We start from the raw sequence: 16,408 nt of genomic DNA, 5'->3' as shown, positions 1-16,408 counted from the left end.
GTACCTTGAATGACGCACAAGTTGTAGGGTGGATAAGGGGGGTGCCTTTGTAATTCCCCCTGCCCACCCCATTTAAAAATAGCACAGCCTTGTGCAGGCCGCACTTGATTCAACAGACAGTATAGAAGGCCTGCAGCTCTTTGCCCAATGCCCCACGCTGTAGGCAAAATGCAAAAAATGGACGATTGCTGTGCTTTTGGCACACTCAGTGGGGTACTGTAAATGGGGCATTGCAAAAGCACCCTAATATTGTATGCATATTTTGCTTTGCAGGCCATTGCACACTGGTTCAACACATTTTGCATCCATTTTGGTAGTGTTTGGACACAGCAAAAACACCTTGCCTTTTGAATTGAGAATGTTAATGGGTATGGTTAGAGGTTACTGGCCTTGCTGGAAGTTATGACTGAAAACATAGCAACCATTAGTCCTGTAAACATGAATACAGTAAGCAGCGCTACCATCTTTAAACTTTTAAGTCTTTTTGGTCAAACACAACTCGGTTGGCTAAATAAATAGCAAAAACCCCAAAGAGGACGGAGGAGGCTATGTACATTGTCACATTTTCCATAAACTGCACCATCATCCCCATGAACAGGGATGGGAAGACCTGGGACAGCAAGAAAGTGCTGTCGAGAATAGCAAAATCCAGCCCGATGCCCCTTGGGGTGTAATTGTCCTGGGATATTTCTTTCTGGGCCGCGGAAAGATTTGAGTTTGAGAGGTAGGGATAGTCCTGAGTATAAATCTCCAGTTCATGAGGATTATATATCCGTTCTTCTTTGCTCTGTAGGGCCCCATTGTGCCGAAAAGTACCATCCTCATTATTGTTGGATGAAAAATACACTGCTTCTTTGGTAAGGGTATATCCATTCTTGCTTTGGGGCAGCAGAGCTCTCGGCATAAACACCTATTGTAATTAAAAAATATATTTATATATTATAAGCAGCAAGAGATTTAGACAAACAATGTAATCAGTGAACAGTCTCTTTGAAATCTTTAATTACCTGCCACTCCTGTTGCTCAAAGGTTAAAGGGGTTGTTCACCTTCACTTTTGAGACAATTTGCAACTGGTCTTCATTTTTTATTATTTATAGCTTTCTAGTTATTTTACTTTGTGTTCAGCAGCTTGGAGTTTTAGCAGCTATCTGGTTGCTAGGGCCCAGATTACCTTAGCAGCCAGGGAGTGGTTTGAATGAGAGACTGGTATGCGAATAGGAGAGAAGCTGAACAGAGAAACAATAACAATGAAACTGTAGCCTCACAAAGCAATAGTTTTTTGGCTGCCGGGGTCAGGGACCCCCATTTGACAGTTGGAAAGAGTCAGAAGAAGAAAAGAAACCATTTAACCCAGTCTGCCCCCTCCCTTAGGAATTGACTTTGGCTTACCAAACACGCCCACAGTTTAGCAGCCAATGAAAAGATGGCATTGTGGTTTCCATAGAAACTCTGCTGTAGTGCACTGCTGTAGCTGTAGCAATATGTTTTTTCTCCTAACCTCCCCTTCTGATCTCAGTGTAACCATTACAGGGCACAATCCAAGCAGGAGTTTTTATCAAAATAAATTCTGCCTGTGTAAGCCTGCATTCTTCATTGCATGCACATGTGCTGTTTACCATTTGTGTTGGAAAATGTTATGGTGCTGGCGAATGCAGTGAATATATGCAATAAAAATGGTGTGGTTTGGGTGGAGGAGATGTGCCCAACTTACATTGTAGGAAAATGTAGGCTTTACACTTACTTTAAACTATATGTTAAGGTGTCCATAGACGCTCATATTTGGTTAGGCATTTGCATTGGTTTATTCAGGCAAAGTAAGAAGTCAAAGATTTAACTACTAGATCAATTATACCAAAAGCTCCACTAGGGCACGAAATAAACCAAATGTAAGCACTATAGAAATTAGAGCAATGTCATATGAGACATTTCCTCCACCATTGTATCTACACCTGGGGCGAAAATGGCGATCCACTTTCTTCCTCGCTCAAAGTCACTGCATCTGCTTATTACTGCACAGACAGGGCGGATTTAATTAAAAAGTAGCTCCACCCACCGAAAGTGTGGGCTAATAGTCTTGTGACGTAAGCCTTGGGGCACATCACTGCTCCTGCATCACAGGTGTGCATAATAGGCAAGCCGGGAGACTGTGATGAGTGGAATCACCAAACACTGCTGTCTGGAGTGGGCGCCATAGATAGGTCTTACGAGAGGCTTCAATAAATTAAAAAAAAACTACTGTTTCCCCCTACTGGAGTGTGAGCTCTTCCCAAACTTCCCCAACAGTTCTGTGCTGCCCGTGCCATGATTAACCTACCCAAATCCATCACATGCACAATGCACCTCTGTGCCACTCCATTAATTTGATTTAACGCTTACTGGCTGAATGGTCGTTGTGCCATAGAATAAGGCAAATAATGGCAGATTCAAGGACTGTACCATGTGGGGGTGCTATATATGGTGAACTGTGTAGCAATTCTACTAATGAGAGGTAAGGGTGTCTTTATGCGCTTTGGGTCCCACGGGAGAAAAGCGCTTTACAAATGTTTGTTGTTGTTGTTGTTTATGTGGCTTGAATGTTCCTTGTGGTTAAGCCATATATTTGTGCTGTGGGTAACCATTGATGTCTAAGAACACACTCACACATATTATATATCTATATATACACACACACAAGAGCAAACGGAGCACACACTTCAGTGAATCAGAAGCCCTGGGTGCTGGCAAAAAACAATAATAAAGAAGCAGAGGGCCGCACACGTGGGACTTTGAACAAAAAAAAACGTATTTATTGAAAAAGATCCGACGTTTCGAGCTCTAACGGTGCTCTTCCTCAGGGAAAGGGTTTGTCCCTGAGGAAGAGCACCGTTAGTGCTCGAAACGTCAGATCTTTTTCAATAAATACGTTTTGTTTTCTCAAAGTCCCTGTGTGCGGCCCTCTGCTTCTTTAAATTATATATATATATATATTCACACAAACTTTCTCAATTTTCTCCAATACTCACATCTTTTTCTTTGTGATACAGACAAATAAGGGTGTATGGTAGGGTCTGCAGCGTCGCATACGCAAATCCGGTGAGCGATGACATAATAGTGACGATTAGAATATTCTGCGACAGGCAAATCACTAGGGCGGACGAGGTGAAGGTGACCATACTGGCAAGGTAGATTCTCCTTGGACCAAAGTGCTTTGTGAGTTTGTTCATGATGACTGAAAAGAAGGTGGAAATGGCGCATTGAAGGAAGAGGCCGACGCTGCCCATTCGGATGCCTGCAACATAAAGAACAAGTCAGAGCACTGGACTTAAGGAAGGGCTCAAACTAGGGGAAGGCAGGAAAAATAGCTATCACCCATCACCCCACACCATTTTATCCAAGGCACGTGCCTCCTGTCCCTGTTACTGCTGTCTCAATGTGGGGGGGGGGGGACAGGCCATCCCCGAGTGCAACTATATAGAAGTGTGGTAGTAAATGAGCAATAATATCTTTATTGCCTGTAGGTCTAATCCCCATGCATTCACTGACAAAAAGTTTCATCCATTGATGATACTAAACTACAGTTTCCAATATGTGATAATATGTTGGAGTATGCTGGGAATTTTAGATAAAAAAAAAACCCATTACGATTTCCATCCCCTTAAGGATAGTGTAGTTGCAAAATGTGTTGCCCTATTTGGAACAGACCACATCCCAAAATAAAAGTATGACATTATGCCAGTTAATCTGTGATGGTATTAAGTGGGTACAAAGTGCTGCTCATTTGCCTTTTATATATAGAGCATGAGAGCCAAATCCTTTTAAATTACCGGAGGTTTCCCATTGCTCAGCACTGCATGTACAGTACCTCTGCCTGCCCAACAATCTACAACTAAACCAGGGTCAGACTGGTCTGTCAGGGGACCAAAGAATCTCCCGCTGCACCCAAGTACTTATGGGTTCCAGCCAAAGACAATTCTTAGCCATAGGCATGTATACATATATCAAACCTATAATATTCACAGCTGTCTATTCAGTTCTAAATAGACTTCAACCTAATTAAAGTCTAACCATGCAGTGTTGGTTGTAGAATATATCCTCATCTATCTATCCATCTATCTATCAATCTATCTATCTATCTATCTATCTATCTATCTATCATCTATCTATCTATCTATCTATCATCTATCTATCTATCTATCTATCATGCCACACAAATAGCTTGAGCTGTTTCAGTTTTGCAACCCTATGTACAGAGGAAACCTGGGGCAAAACGGACCTGAGCAAAGTGCCCTAAACAGAGGTGCTTTTAAAGATGAGTAAGTGATCGGAGTCTCTAGTTGGGTGCCAAACTGGCAGCACCCATTGACTTTCCCATTAAAAAACTATGCGCACATCAAGGAGGATATTCCTAGCAAATCATAAATGATGGGGCCGATTAAAACATACTGAATCTGGCAACTGCAACCAATCAGCAATTAAGCTGGCTATACATTATAAGATTATTGGCAATGTCAACAAAAGAATGGATCTTTCCCAATATGGCCACCTCGATGTGGGTGATATTGGGATGATTGGATTGTTTAGCCAGATATAGGGTGGGGCAGCCCCATACATGGCCAGATAAACTGCCAGCTTGGTCTGAATGTGCACAATCAAAGCTTAAATCTGCCCATCTATGGCTACCTGAAGTTTTGAACAGTAAATACGTAATTATTGGCAAGAGTCCTTGTGCAATTTAGCACACCTTGATGCTTAAAATGAATTACAGCACCTTTTAAATGTATATATCCCCTTTAAATAAAGGTGCAAAGAAAAGATCATTTGCCCAGGGTAATGCTACATTCATTCAGTAGTACTATGGACAATACCTTCATCATAGCGCAGCCTTGACTCCGTCCCTGGAGCAGCACTAGGAATCCCATTGTACAACCCCTCTCCCACAAAGTCCGTATAGAACAGCATAAAAGACATCACCGCCATCCAGCTGCAGAGTTGCGCAGCGCATAGTTGCTTCATGACGGACGGAATGCGACAGCAGCTGCTGTAAAGTCTCGGGGGAACCGACCAGCACAGACTCAAGAGGCAGAACAGAGGGTTGCATTTCCAGGATCTCAGCTTCCATTTGGGCACACAGCAACCCCTAGGGAGCAAACCTGAGGTTGGTGTTGGCTTCAGATCCATCCTTTGCTGTTGGCTACAGAAAGCCTCCTCTGAGGTCTTCATAGTAACAAGGACACTTATTATAAATATAACAGTTAGCAATAGGAACAGGCACTCATCCTGACCCCCGAGGTAAAGTGACATGTACGTATAATTCCAGTTAAATGATGTCAGTAGGTACCCGATGCACCCCCCAAAGCTGATCATAAAGGAGAACATGGCGAACGCCTGACCACAGCCTTCATCGTCATGGCACAGATCCGACAAAAGAGCTTCCAGTGGGGTGAAACAGACCTGGACGCAACAATCCAACAAGCCCACCCCAAAAATTAGTATAAAAATATGGGCGTTTTTTTCTCTGTTACTAAAAAAGGCGGCCAAGGAGTCTGCATGTGGAATGATGAAAAGAGAAAGGAGGACGCCAACGGAAAATAGCCAAATGAATGGGTGTCTTTGGCCAAGGGTGCTTTGGCAGTTATCACTAGCTGATCCAATCAGGGGCACTAGAATGAGCCCTAGCACAGGCCCAATACCTGCAGGAAAAAAGAAAACAATTTGCATTAGAAAGATAAAAATATAAACAATATCACAACTTCTCACACACTGCATTCTCTACAACATTCTCTAAACAGGGTACAGTCATTTTCCAGCATGCCAAGCCTCACAGTTGCTCCTATTGCCTGCTATGTATGAGGCACGAAGCAAAAGCAGCCGTACTTACTATTTACAGGAGTAAGAGCAATGAGAATTTAATTGGGGATTTACTTCCCCTTTAATTGGAAATAAACAATTTATAGAAGTGTTGCTTCATTAAAATGCTGTAGGACACAAATTCCCAGCATTTGTCAACATAAAAGTATGCTGGGAGCTGTAGTCTAACAATATACCTTTCTTCAACTCTCCGGATTCAGAGGCCCATTAAATGCAGGAGAATCATTGAGGCGTCTAGTTTTTAGATGGAACAATAAAGACCTGGTTTTAGCAGCATGTCGTGTCCGGAGATGTTTGGAGCTCAACTGTATATGAGAATCATTGAGTGAAAACTGTATTGCCGAACAGGGAACTGAATAAAAACTTAACATATATACAGGTATAGGACCCGTTATCCAGAATGCTCGGGATCAAGGGTATTTCAGATAAGGGGTCTTTCCATAATTTGGATCTCCATACCTTAAGTCTACTAAAGAATCAATTAAAAATTAATTAAACCCAATAGGATTGTTCTGCCCCCAATAAGGGGTAATTATATCTTAGTTGGGATCAAGTACAGGTACTGTTTTATTATTACAGAGAAAAGGGAATCATTTAACCATTAAATAAACCCAATAGGGCTGTTCTGCCCCCAATAAGGGGTAATTATATCTTAGTTGGGATCAAGTACAGGTACTGTTTTATTATTACAGAGAAAAGGGAATCATTTAACCATTAAATAAACCCAATAGGGCTGTTCTGCCCCAATAAGGGGTAATTATATCTTTAGTTGGGATCAAGTACAGGTACTGTTTTATTATTACAGAGAAAGGGAATCATTTAACCATTAAATAAACCCAATAGGGCTGTTCTGCCCCCAATAAGGGGTAATTATATCTTAGTTGGGATCAAGTACAGGTACTGTTTTATTATTACAGAGAAAAGGGAATCATTTAACCATTAAATAAACCCAATAGGGCTGTTCTGCCCCCAATAAGGGGTAATTATATCTTAGTTGGGATCAAGTACAGGTACTGTTTTATTATTACAGAGAAAAGGGAATCATTTAACCATTAAATAAACCCAATAGGGCTGTTCTGCCCCCAATAAGGGGTAATTATATCTTGGGATTAAAATGGACTCTATGGGAGACGGGCTTTCCGTAATTTGGAGCTTTCTGGATAATGGGTTTCCAGATAAGGGATCCCATACCTGTGTAAACTTTTCCAACAAACAAGGAATGAAACGTCCTCACTTGTCCATGACCCATAGTTCAATGATTCTAAATAGAGCTTGCCCTGATCTATCAACCACTCCTAGCTAAGCATGGCCCTTGGGGTTGCCACTTTTTACTGCTTTGGGGTATGGGGGGGCAGGACAGAAGAAGTTGGGGGCAGGGGGATGACAGACAGGCAGCCACCTTCTCTCGGGGGTACCTAGTTGCCTTCCTTGTAAAGGTGAAATACCCCTTTAATCCTGAAACCCAAACCCCAACCCTAACTGGCAAATATATGAAGATTTAAGTGATGGAGCAAAGCACCTACAATGGATTAAATGGGGGCCTGCAGATACTGTATCATCCAGCAGTTCCATTAGGAGAGTTAAAAATAAAGCTGGACTTTCAGGAAAGAATTTAACAGCAGATTTTCTGCACCTTCCCAATGATTCCCCATAGCCATGCACATCCTCTGGTTTCAAGGGGATAAAATAAGACAGATAACAGCTGTATCTTTTTGGCTAGACATGGCTGTAAGAACATACTGTGTTAAGGACAGGGGCATAACTGGTGCCAGAAATTCCCATAGATGCCATACATAACAATAATAAATTCATCATATGTCAGAATTAGGACCCTTGAATCAAATGAATAAAGGAGTATTTCACCTTTAAGTTATATATTAGTAAAGAGGAATATTCTGGGACAACTTGCAATTGGTATTGTTTATCTTTATTTTCATTTTTTATTTCAATTATTAAGGTTCGGCAGCTCTCCAGTTTGGAATCTGAGCAGCTATCTGGTTGCTAGGGTTCAATTTGCCATAGGAACCAGAGGATGGGTTTGAATGAGAGACTGGAAGATAAATAGGACTAATGAAAAAGTAACAATAACTATAAAAGTGTAGCATCACAATTTTTTTCTTGCTGTCGGGGTCAGTGACCCCCACATTAAAAGCAGGAAAGGGGCAGAAGAGGAAGGCAAATAATTAAAAAACTATACAAAATGAAAACCAATTGAAACTATATTAAGATAAGGCCATTCAGCAGACTAAAGCTGAACTAAAAGTAACAGAAATGAAGACAGTATCATGACACCCAAGACAAGACACTACAGATTCCAGGTCACAAGGACCCCAGTTGCATCATGGGTAGATTGAGTATGACCTATGCCCAGACGAGGCATAAGTGAAAAAGAACCTTATAGCTAATTAACTGTTGCAAGAGATAAGGAGGTGCTATGTTATTATACAGGTGTTGAAAGAGATCAGAGACAGGCAACAAAATTAATTAAGCGACTAGACTTGAGCTATGAAGAATGACTTGCCTAATTAGGTTTGTTTTCATTGCAGTATATGCTGTTGATGGTATAAGATTAATCTGCCAAGATGTATCTAACCCCACCCCTAGACTGTGTGTGTGACATAGGCAATGTCAGACTAAAGGTCCCCATACACTATAAGATCCGCTAAGATCCCACCTACAGGTGGGCGATATCGGGTAGCAAGCTGCTTTAAAAAAAAAATAATCCGATCGTTTGGCCCTAGGGCGGATTACAGTTGCGGCCATGGGGCAGTCGGTTCAGGGACCGCATCAACGAGCCGATGCGGTCCCCGATCCAACTGGATTTTCTAACCTGGCCGATCGATATCTGGCCAATTTCAGGGCAGATATCGGTCGGCCTGGCCGCTCGTTTCTGCCCATACACGGGCCGATTAGCTGCCGAATCGGACCAAGGGACTGATATCGACACCTTCTATCGGCCCGTGTATGGGGGCCTTAAGGTATCAGGGGCTGCCTCCTCGGGGCTCCCCCTCACCCCAATCACAAGATCCTGCTCAACGTACCTCACCCCCCTCCACGATCAGTAGGGAGCGCCATTGTGCGCAGTTCCCCGCCAGGGGAGAGGGAGGAGCAGGCTCAGTTGGCAGGGTCTTCAGGCCCACTAGGACAGGGGCTTCCAGGGTTTTTTTTCCCAGTGTCCCACCAGCTCAGTCAGAACCTGGACAAAGTGCTGTTCCTATAAAGGAAAGGAGATTCAAAGGACAATATTTGCTATTTATACACTTGTTATATATTTCAGTTATTTTTCCTTTTTCTTTATATCTATGAGCATTGCCTATTTGCGCTCCTAGATACACCCAAAACTGAATGTCAATTAATGTAGGATTTTGGGTAAAAACAATTTGCTACCCTAGTATGGCTAAATGCCAAATTCTCTGATGTTCTCCTAACCTTGTTATGAGCTAAGGGGTTCCTGACCAAAGGTTGGACTTCCAAGGAGACTTGAACCAAAAGCTCAGCAAGCACTGCTCTAAGATTACTGTTACAGCTCTAAGGGCTAGAACCCCCGGAGCGATTCAGTCACCCGTGATAGATCTCTATCTCTATCGATTGGATTACTGAAGCTTTGGGAAGGGCTTTCCACCGGCATCTCCTATTGTTGCTGGTAAAAAGCCATTTTAGCAGTTAGTCACCAGCAATAGCAGGCGACTGAACCGTTCCGTAGGTTCTTACCCTAAGGGACAGGTCTTTATTAGGGAATCTATCTGCATATGTGCTTAAAGACCTGGGGGCACACTGGAAGACTTTAATGAAATAAAAAAGTTTATTAGTAGGGGCATGCTGTGGATCATGGGTACATTTCATTGAAACAAGACCATAAATAAACCAACATTGAGAGTTCTTTTTGTTAAGCATGTCTGCTTAACGGTAGGACTAAACCCTATAATTCAGGCTTACAATGTTGTGTACATGAGCCTGTCTTGGATTTTGTTGGGCGTGTCAGTGGCACTGCACATGCTCAGTGTGCTCTGGAGTTAAGAAGTTGTTGAAATTATCAAGCAGAAAATAAGGTTTGTCTGTCATAGATCATGATGCTACATGACGGATTATTAAATTGTGAGCTGTCATGTCTAAATTAATTACTAATAAGCTTTGTATTGTGACTTTTATATTCTATATACGCAATATAAGGTGGTCCCTAAACTCAGGTAAGTGATAGCAGCCTAGACCATGTGCAGGGAGCTACTGAGGGCATTTTCAGGGTGTCGCTGCCTTGTGCTGGTACAGAAGCTCAAAACATAATGTGCAGCATTTTAATTTTATTTCTTTGTTGAGGTTTAGTTCTCCCTTAACAGTGAAGGAAATGGGTCACAAAACGTCCTTCAGCTAGTAACCATACGAGCAAATATTTCACAATGTGTCTGCAGCTTTATAAAGTCCAGTATTAATATTTTTCTTATTAATATTCTCATCCTATGCTATTGTGGTACTTAAGGGATCCCCAACCAGTGGCTCAGGGGCAACAAGTTGCTCACCAACCCCTTGGATGTTGCTCCCAGTGGCCTCAAAGCAGGGGCTTATTTTTGAATTTCTCTGTAGTTTCCCAGTCCACAATGGGCTACCAAATAACCAATCACAGCCTTTATTAGTCACCCCTTAGGAACTTTTTTGATGCTTACGTTGCTCCCCAAAAGGTAAAAAAAGGTTTGGGACTCTTGTGATACAGTAAGTGAAGGGAGGGAGGGGAATCTCTCCCTATACTTTTTTGATAAAGTAAGTGAAGGTCTAAGGGCAGTGACACATGGGAAGATTAGTCGCCGCGCGACAAATCTTCGTTGTCCCGGGCAACTAATCTCCCCGCAATGCCACCCCACCGGCTAGAATGTAAATCACCAGTGGGATGGCATACGCGGCACCGCAATTTGCCAAAGTCGCCCGAAGTTTCCAAGGCAACTTCGGCGACTTCGGTAAATCGCGTCGCCCTGTGTGTCACTGCCCTAAGGAAAGGCTTGGAAACACTTATACACTCTAAAACCTTTTGTTCTTGCCAACATTATTTACTGTACCCCACAACTACGAAATGATTACAGAAAGGATCAGTAGGATTTCACAGCTGAAGCAAGCACATGAAATGAGAGGCAACACATTACAGTATGGCACAGATCTGTCATCTGTTGTACTTTACGTTGCTGTGATCAGCTTTACATCCATCGGCAACACACACAAGATGACACACATCATAGGGCCAGTTACATAAAGGTCATGTTCTTTGTTAAGTACGACACTGCAGCCCCAAGGAACATATATCCTATTTATAAGCAGAGCTTAGGTTACTTTAGGCAGATAGTAATATATCTAAGCTGGGCTTAATGCATGCCTGACGCATTCCTTCACTGCAGGGTTATGCTATCTGGATACTAATGCAATAGCACCCCTACTGGCCAATGGGTTTAGGCAGTTGCTTGTTAAGGAGAATGCCTTATTATGTGTTATGCTATCTGGATACTAATGCAATAGCACCCCTACTGGCCAATGGGTTTAGGCAGTTGCTTGTTAAGGAGAATGCCTTATTATGCATTATGCTATATGTATACTAATGCAATAGCACCCCTACTGGCCAATGGGTTTAGGCAGTTGCTTGCTAAGGAGAATGCCTTATTATGCGTTATGCTATCTGTATACTAATGCAATAGCACCCCTACTGGCCAATGGGTTTAGGCAGTTGCTTGTTAAGGAGAATGCCTTATTATGCGTTATGCTATATGTATACTAATGCAATAGCACCCTGATGGCCAATGGGTTTAGGCAGTTGCTTGCTAAGGAGAATGCCTTATTATGCGTTATGCTATCTGTATACTAATGCAATAGCACCCCTAATGGCCAAGGTTTAGGCAGTTGCCCCCTGGGGCCAATGGTTTAGGCAGTTGCTTGCTAAGGAGAATGCCTTATTATGTGTTATGCTATCTGGATACTAATGCAATACTGGCCAATAGGCACAAGGAGAATGCCTTATTATGCCTTATGCTATCTGGATACAAATGCAATAGCACCCTACTGGCCCAGTTGCTTGTTAAGGAGTTATTATGCTTATGCTATACAATAGGCCAAATGAGTTTAGGCAGTTACTTGTTATGCCTTATTATGCATTATGCTACCTGGATACTAATGCAATAGCACCCCTACTGGCCAATGGGTTTAGGCAGTTGCTTGCTAAGGAGAATGCCTTATTATGTGTTATGCTATCTGGATACTAATGCAATAGCACCCCTACTGGCCAATGGGTTTAGGCAGTTGCTTGTTAAGGAGAATGCCTTATTATGCCTTATGCTATATGTATACTAATGCAATAGCACCCCTACTGCCAAATGAGTTTAGGCAGTTACTTGTTAAGAAGAATGCCTTATTATGCATTATGCTACCTGGATACTAATGCAATAGCACCCCTACTGGCCAATGGGTTTAGGCAGTTGCTTGCTAAGGAGAATGCCTTATTATGCCTTATGCTATCTGGATACTAATGCAATAGCACCCCTACTGGCCAATGGGTTTAGGCAGTTGCTTGCTAAGAAGAATGCCTTATTTAAAGCCAGCAAGGTCACAGTTTTTACCCATATCTATTAACTGGTTATAATCATGCAGCTCTGCCAATCTAATCCTAAGCATTAAAGGTTGTTCACCTTTAAATTAAGTTTAAAGAGATACTAACACCTTTTTTACCATCTATTATAACATTATCTTAGCATGCTATTTATAATAATAAAGATAATTAGAGAAGCAGTCCTGTCAGTGAAAAATTATCAATATGACCTATAGGTAACTTTTCATGTACATATTTTGATTAGTAGTTTTTTTTGTGTCAGTATCACTTTAAGTATGATGCAGAGAGGGATATTCTGAGACAATTACCAATAGGTCTTCATTTTTTATTATTTGTGGTTTTTGAGTTATTTAGCTTCTTATTTAGCAACTTTCCAGTTTGCAATTTCAGCAATCTTGGTTGCTAGGGCCCAAATTACCCTAGCAACCATGCACTGATTTGAATGAAAGACTGGAATACAAATAGGCGAGGGCCTGAATAGAAACATTAGTAATAAAAAGTAGCAATAACAATGAATTTGTAGCCTTACAGAGCAATTGTGGTTTAGATGGGATCAGCGACCGCCATTTGAAAGGAAAAATGGAAATATTTTAAAGAAAAAGGCAAATAATTAAAAAACTATAAAAAAAGAAAAATGATGGCTAATTGAAAAGCTGCTCAGAATTAGCAATCCGTAACATAATACAGGTGAACTGCCCCTTTAATGCAAGAAAATGCCTTCAACTGTCCAACATTAAAATTACATATGCTTCACTGCCTTTGCTAAAGCCTAATGTCAGTAATTAATTAATATCCCTTTCTGTATCAGGTTCTGAAGCACACTGGCAAGCTGGGAAAATAATGGAGAACTATCCCAAAATAATAACAATACCTTTTAGGGTATATCTTCTTTTTATCCAAGCTCACCTGAATTATGATTATCACAGCTGTAACTCCATAGAACTGTATGTATTGAGGGTCCCCACCATTTATTAAACTGCAAGCCTATACAACGCTGTTTGTGCTTTATAAATAAAGGATGATAATTCTATGGTATAGAACTGAATTGCCATTTACTTTGACATATTATTAATAATAACATATTTATAAACACCAACATATTCAGCAGTACCGTACGGCCGTTGGGAGTTATTTTTATTTAATGTCCCATTGCAACTTACAGTCTCACCCCCACAGGCACTTACCAGTTTGTTTGGGACTGTGGGAATAAACTGTATAGAGTGTTCTCACTATATTTGCGCAGGACTAACTGATGAACACCAAATCTCCCAATTCCCACCAAATTTTTCTATACAGGTTATTATCCTATATTGTGTTTATGAGCCACAACAACTAAAGTTCTACTACCCTACAGCCCCATCCTCTGGTCTTCAACTTATGAACTCACACTCAATGGAGGGTGTTAAGGTGGCCACACACGTGGCGATTTTCGATCTTTCGTGCGACCATCGATCGCACAAAAGATCGTTCAATCGACCACTAACGTTCAGGGCTGAAACGGCAGATATGGAGGTAGAAACAATAGGAGTTCTACCTCCTTCTGCCGATTCAGCTCTGAAGGCAGATTTTGCTCAGGCGCCTTCTATGGCGCCCGATCAAAATCTTTTAACCCACCCGATCAGCGAGTCGACATCAGTAGCCTCCTGCGATATCGGTTGCCTCGTCGACTTGCCATACACGCACCGAATATCGTACGAAACAAGGTTCCGTACGATATTATCAGTGTGTGTATGGCCAGCTTTAATCCCTAGAACCCCCCCAATAGTAATCACGGGTTCCGCTGCTCCTGTTAGCAGAAAACTGCACCTTTCTGGGGTACTTCTGTAGACACTGATCAGCAGTGCTCTTTTTCCTCTGTTTTCCTCCAGGCACAGGCAGGTGTAAGAGCAGTAATGCGAAAGAGCCATCTTTTTAATTAAAGTTTGGCTTTTTACTCTACTGCGCTCGCTGCACAAAGAATAAAGGAGAAAGAAGAGGGTCGCCCTATTGTGCTCCTCCAGAAACACCTCGGCCGGTGCAGTTTTCTAATGACAGGAGCAGCAGCCATGGGGTATCTGAGGGTCACTGGGGGTGACTAACATTAAGCACCACCCCCCCCCAGGTGGTTAACCGTTTCCTTCTTCTTTCACAGGGCCTGCTGGTAGCGGGAAGTTTAGCTGCAGCAAAGTATATGTAAAATATAAGGCTAAACAAAACCTTACCCAAAACCATGGTCATGTACTGCTCTTCTACCCCTGCTTCCAGAAGTAAGGGGGGCACGTAGGTGATTCCCGCCGCTACGCAGATCTCAAGGCCGCAGGTCATAAAATTGAGCAATACGAGATGCCACTGGAAATGGCAGAACGTCATGTTTCAGCTTGAAAGGGTTACCAGGTTTAAAGCAGCGCAAGCTATATTCTGGGGCCGGAGCATATCCCATAGAGGAGCCCTTGAAGTTTTTCTTTCCGTTTGCCCTTCCTGGGTCTCATTGTCACTGGAGCATGCTACAAAAAATGGAAAAGGACAAAAAGATCATTAGAGCTCTTGGGAAACATTTAAACAACAGATGGAGTTGGTGGCTGCCTGCCGTGTTTAAGGCACATACAGAGACCAGAGATGTTCCCCTTTGATCTTTACATACATCCCCTTACTTTCCCCCCTTACTTACTGTTCTCATATGACTATGACATCATTCCGCAGCTATTTACTACAAAGGTCCCAGTCAGGAGTGTTTACAAGTTTCTGGTATTCAAGCAACGGGGCAAAAAAAAAACGATAATCCAGAAGACAAAATGACAACTGCTTCTTTTGTATGAGCTGATCGCTGCCGTCCCTGCTGGAACCCCCCCAAGCAGTTACTACTCAATTCAACATACCCCAGCCCAGCCAGGAACTGAAGGCTGACGGTGCTAAATGCACGCGGTCTGTACTGTGGATTTCATTCTGGGGCGGCAGGGAACAAGAGAGAATTTTGTGTCAGGCTAAAAACTTCTAGAAACGCCACGGAAAAATGCCTTCCCTGGGACAGTGCTCGCTTTAACTGACTTTTTTTTTTTTTTATTCCATTCATTGAGTAGTTGTATGAAGTCAATCACTGAGCAGTTCTGAACACGCCAACGTGTCTCCTTTGATCCTTTAAACTTTGCAGGAGATCTGGGGCCCCCCCAGCCTGAAACTTAATGCTCCGTGAAATTTTCAATACATTTTAGCTAGTGTGTGTAATTAAAGCAGTTGCCCCGTGATGATGGCCTATAGAGAGATAAAGGTAAAGTCCCCAGCTGTTGCTGACTACAACTTCCAAGGATGTTTCAATTTACTACCAAGAGTTAAAAAATGCTGGAAACTGTAGTCCAACAATGTGGCAGTTGCATTCTTAAAGCCGGAGGGTGAAGACACACGGAGCTACTAGTAGCAGCTACTTGTCGTGGCTACTAAAATAGACAATGCTGATCATTTACTGATAACTGTTTTTACGTGTGGTTTAGCAGAGGTAATTCTCATTACTGTCTATGGCAGGGGGTTTTCTGGAGTTTAGTAGCCGTGAAAAAGTAACTACTACTAGTAGCCCAGTGTGTCTTCACCCTGAAGTGTTTTGAGGCTACTACTGCCTGACAAGCACTTCCACAAAGGCTATGGTGGTTAATATACAGGTTTGAACATTCACATGTTAAGTACATAGAGGTCCAAACAACCCCATGCAGGTCCAATAATCTAATTACCATCACTGACCTGGCCTGGATATTTTCTCCGCTGGAAAATGCGCTGGCCTGGTACATACCTAACCGAACCACCATCTTCAGCTGCTTCCCAGTGGCCCTTTTGGCTGTTGGGGACCATGCAGTGTTGCTTCCCAGGAGCAAATTTTATTATTCTCTGCCGAGGGGTACAGTTTGGGTACAGCCAAAAGGGCCATTTGAAAATAGGCAGTCCCCAACTGCTGCATTATCCAGGGAACTGGATAATAGGGGACTGGCCTGGATAGAACAAGGTCAACAATTGAAATC

At 42.3% G+C, this 16,408-nt stretch overlaps 1 protein-coding gene across 1 annotated transcript in view; it reads right to left on the bottom strand.

Annotated features, from left to right (window-relative positions):
• Window positions 1–340: 340 nt before the first annotated feature.
• Window positions 341–16,408, bottom strand: part of LOC100496642 (solute carrier family 45 member 3) — a 28,042-nt gene continuing 11,974 nt past the window's right edge. The window contains exons 2-5 of the mRNA XM_031898668.1: window positions 14,627–14,908; window positions 4,846–5,670; window positions 3,004–3,269; window positions 341–910 (exon numbers count right to left, since the gene is read on the bottom strand). Of these exons, the coding sequence (XP_031754528.1) occupies window positions 467–910; window positions 3,004–3,269; window positions 4,846–5,670; window positions 14,627–14,774 (1,683 nt within the window). The 5' untranslated portion in view covers window positions 14,775–14,908 and the 3' untranslated portion in view covers window positions 341–466. The remainder of the gene's footprint in view (window positions 911–3,003; window positions 3,270–4,845; window positions 5,671–14,626; window positions 14,909–16,408) is intronic.

This window comes from Xenopus tropicalis, chromosome 3 (genome assembly GCF_000004195.4).
Source record: "Xenopus tropicalis strain Nigerian chromosome 3, UCB_Xtro_10.0, whole genome shotgun sequence".
NCBI classification, from domain to species: domain Eukaryota; kingdom Metazoa; phylum Chordata; class Amphibia; order Anura; family Pipidae; genus Xenopus; species Xenopus tropicalis.
The sequence above is the reverse complement of the archived record's forward strand: the minus strand, read 5'-3'. Positions and strand labels throughout refer to the sequence as shown.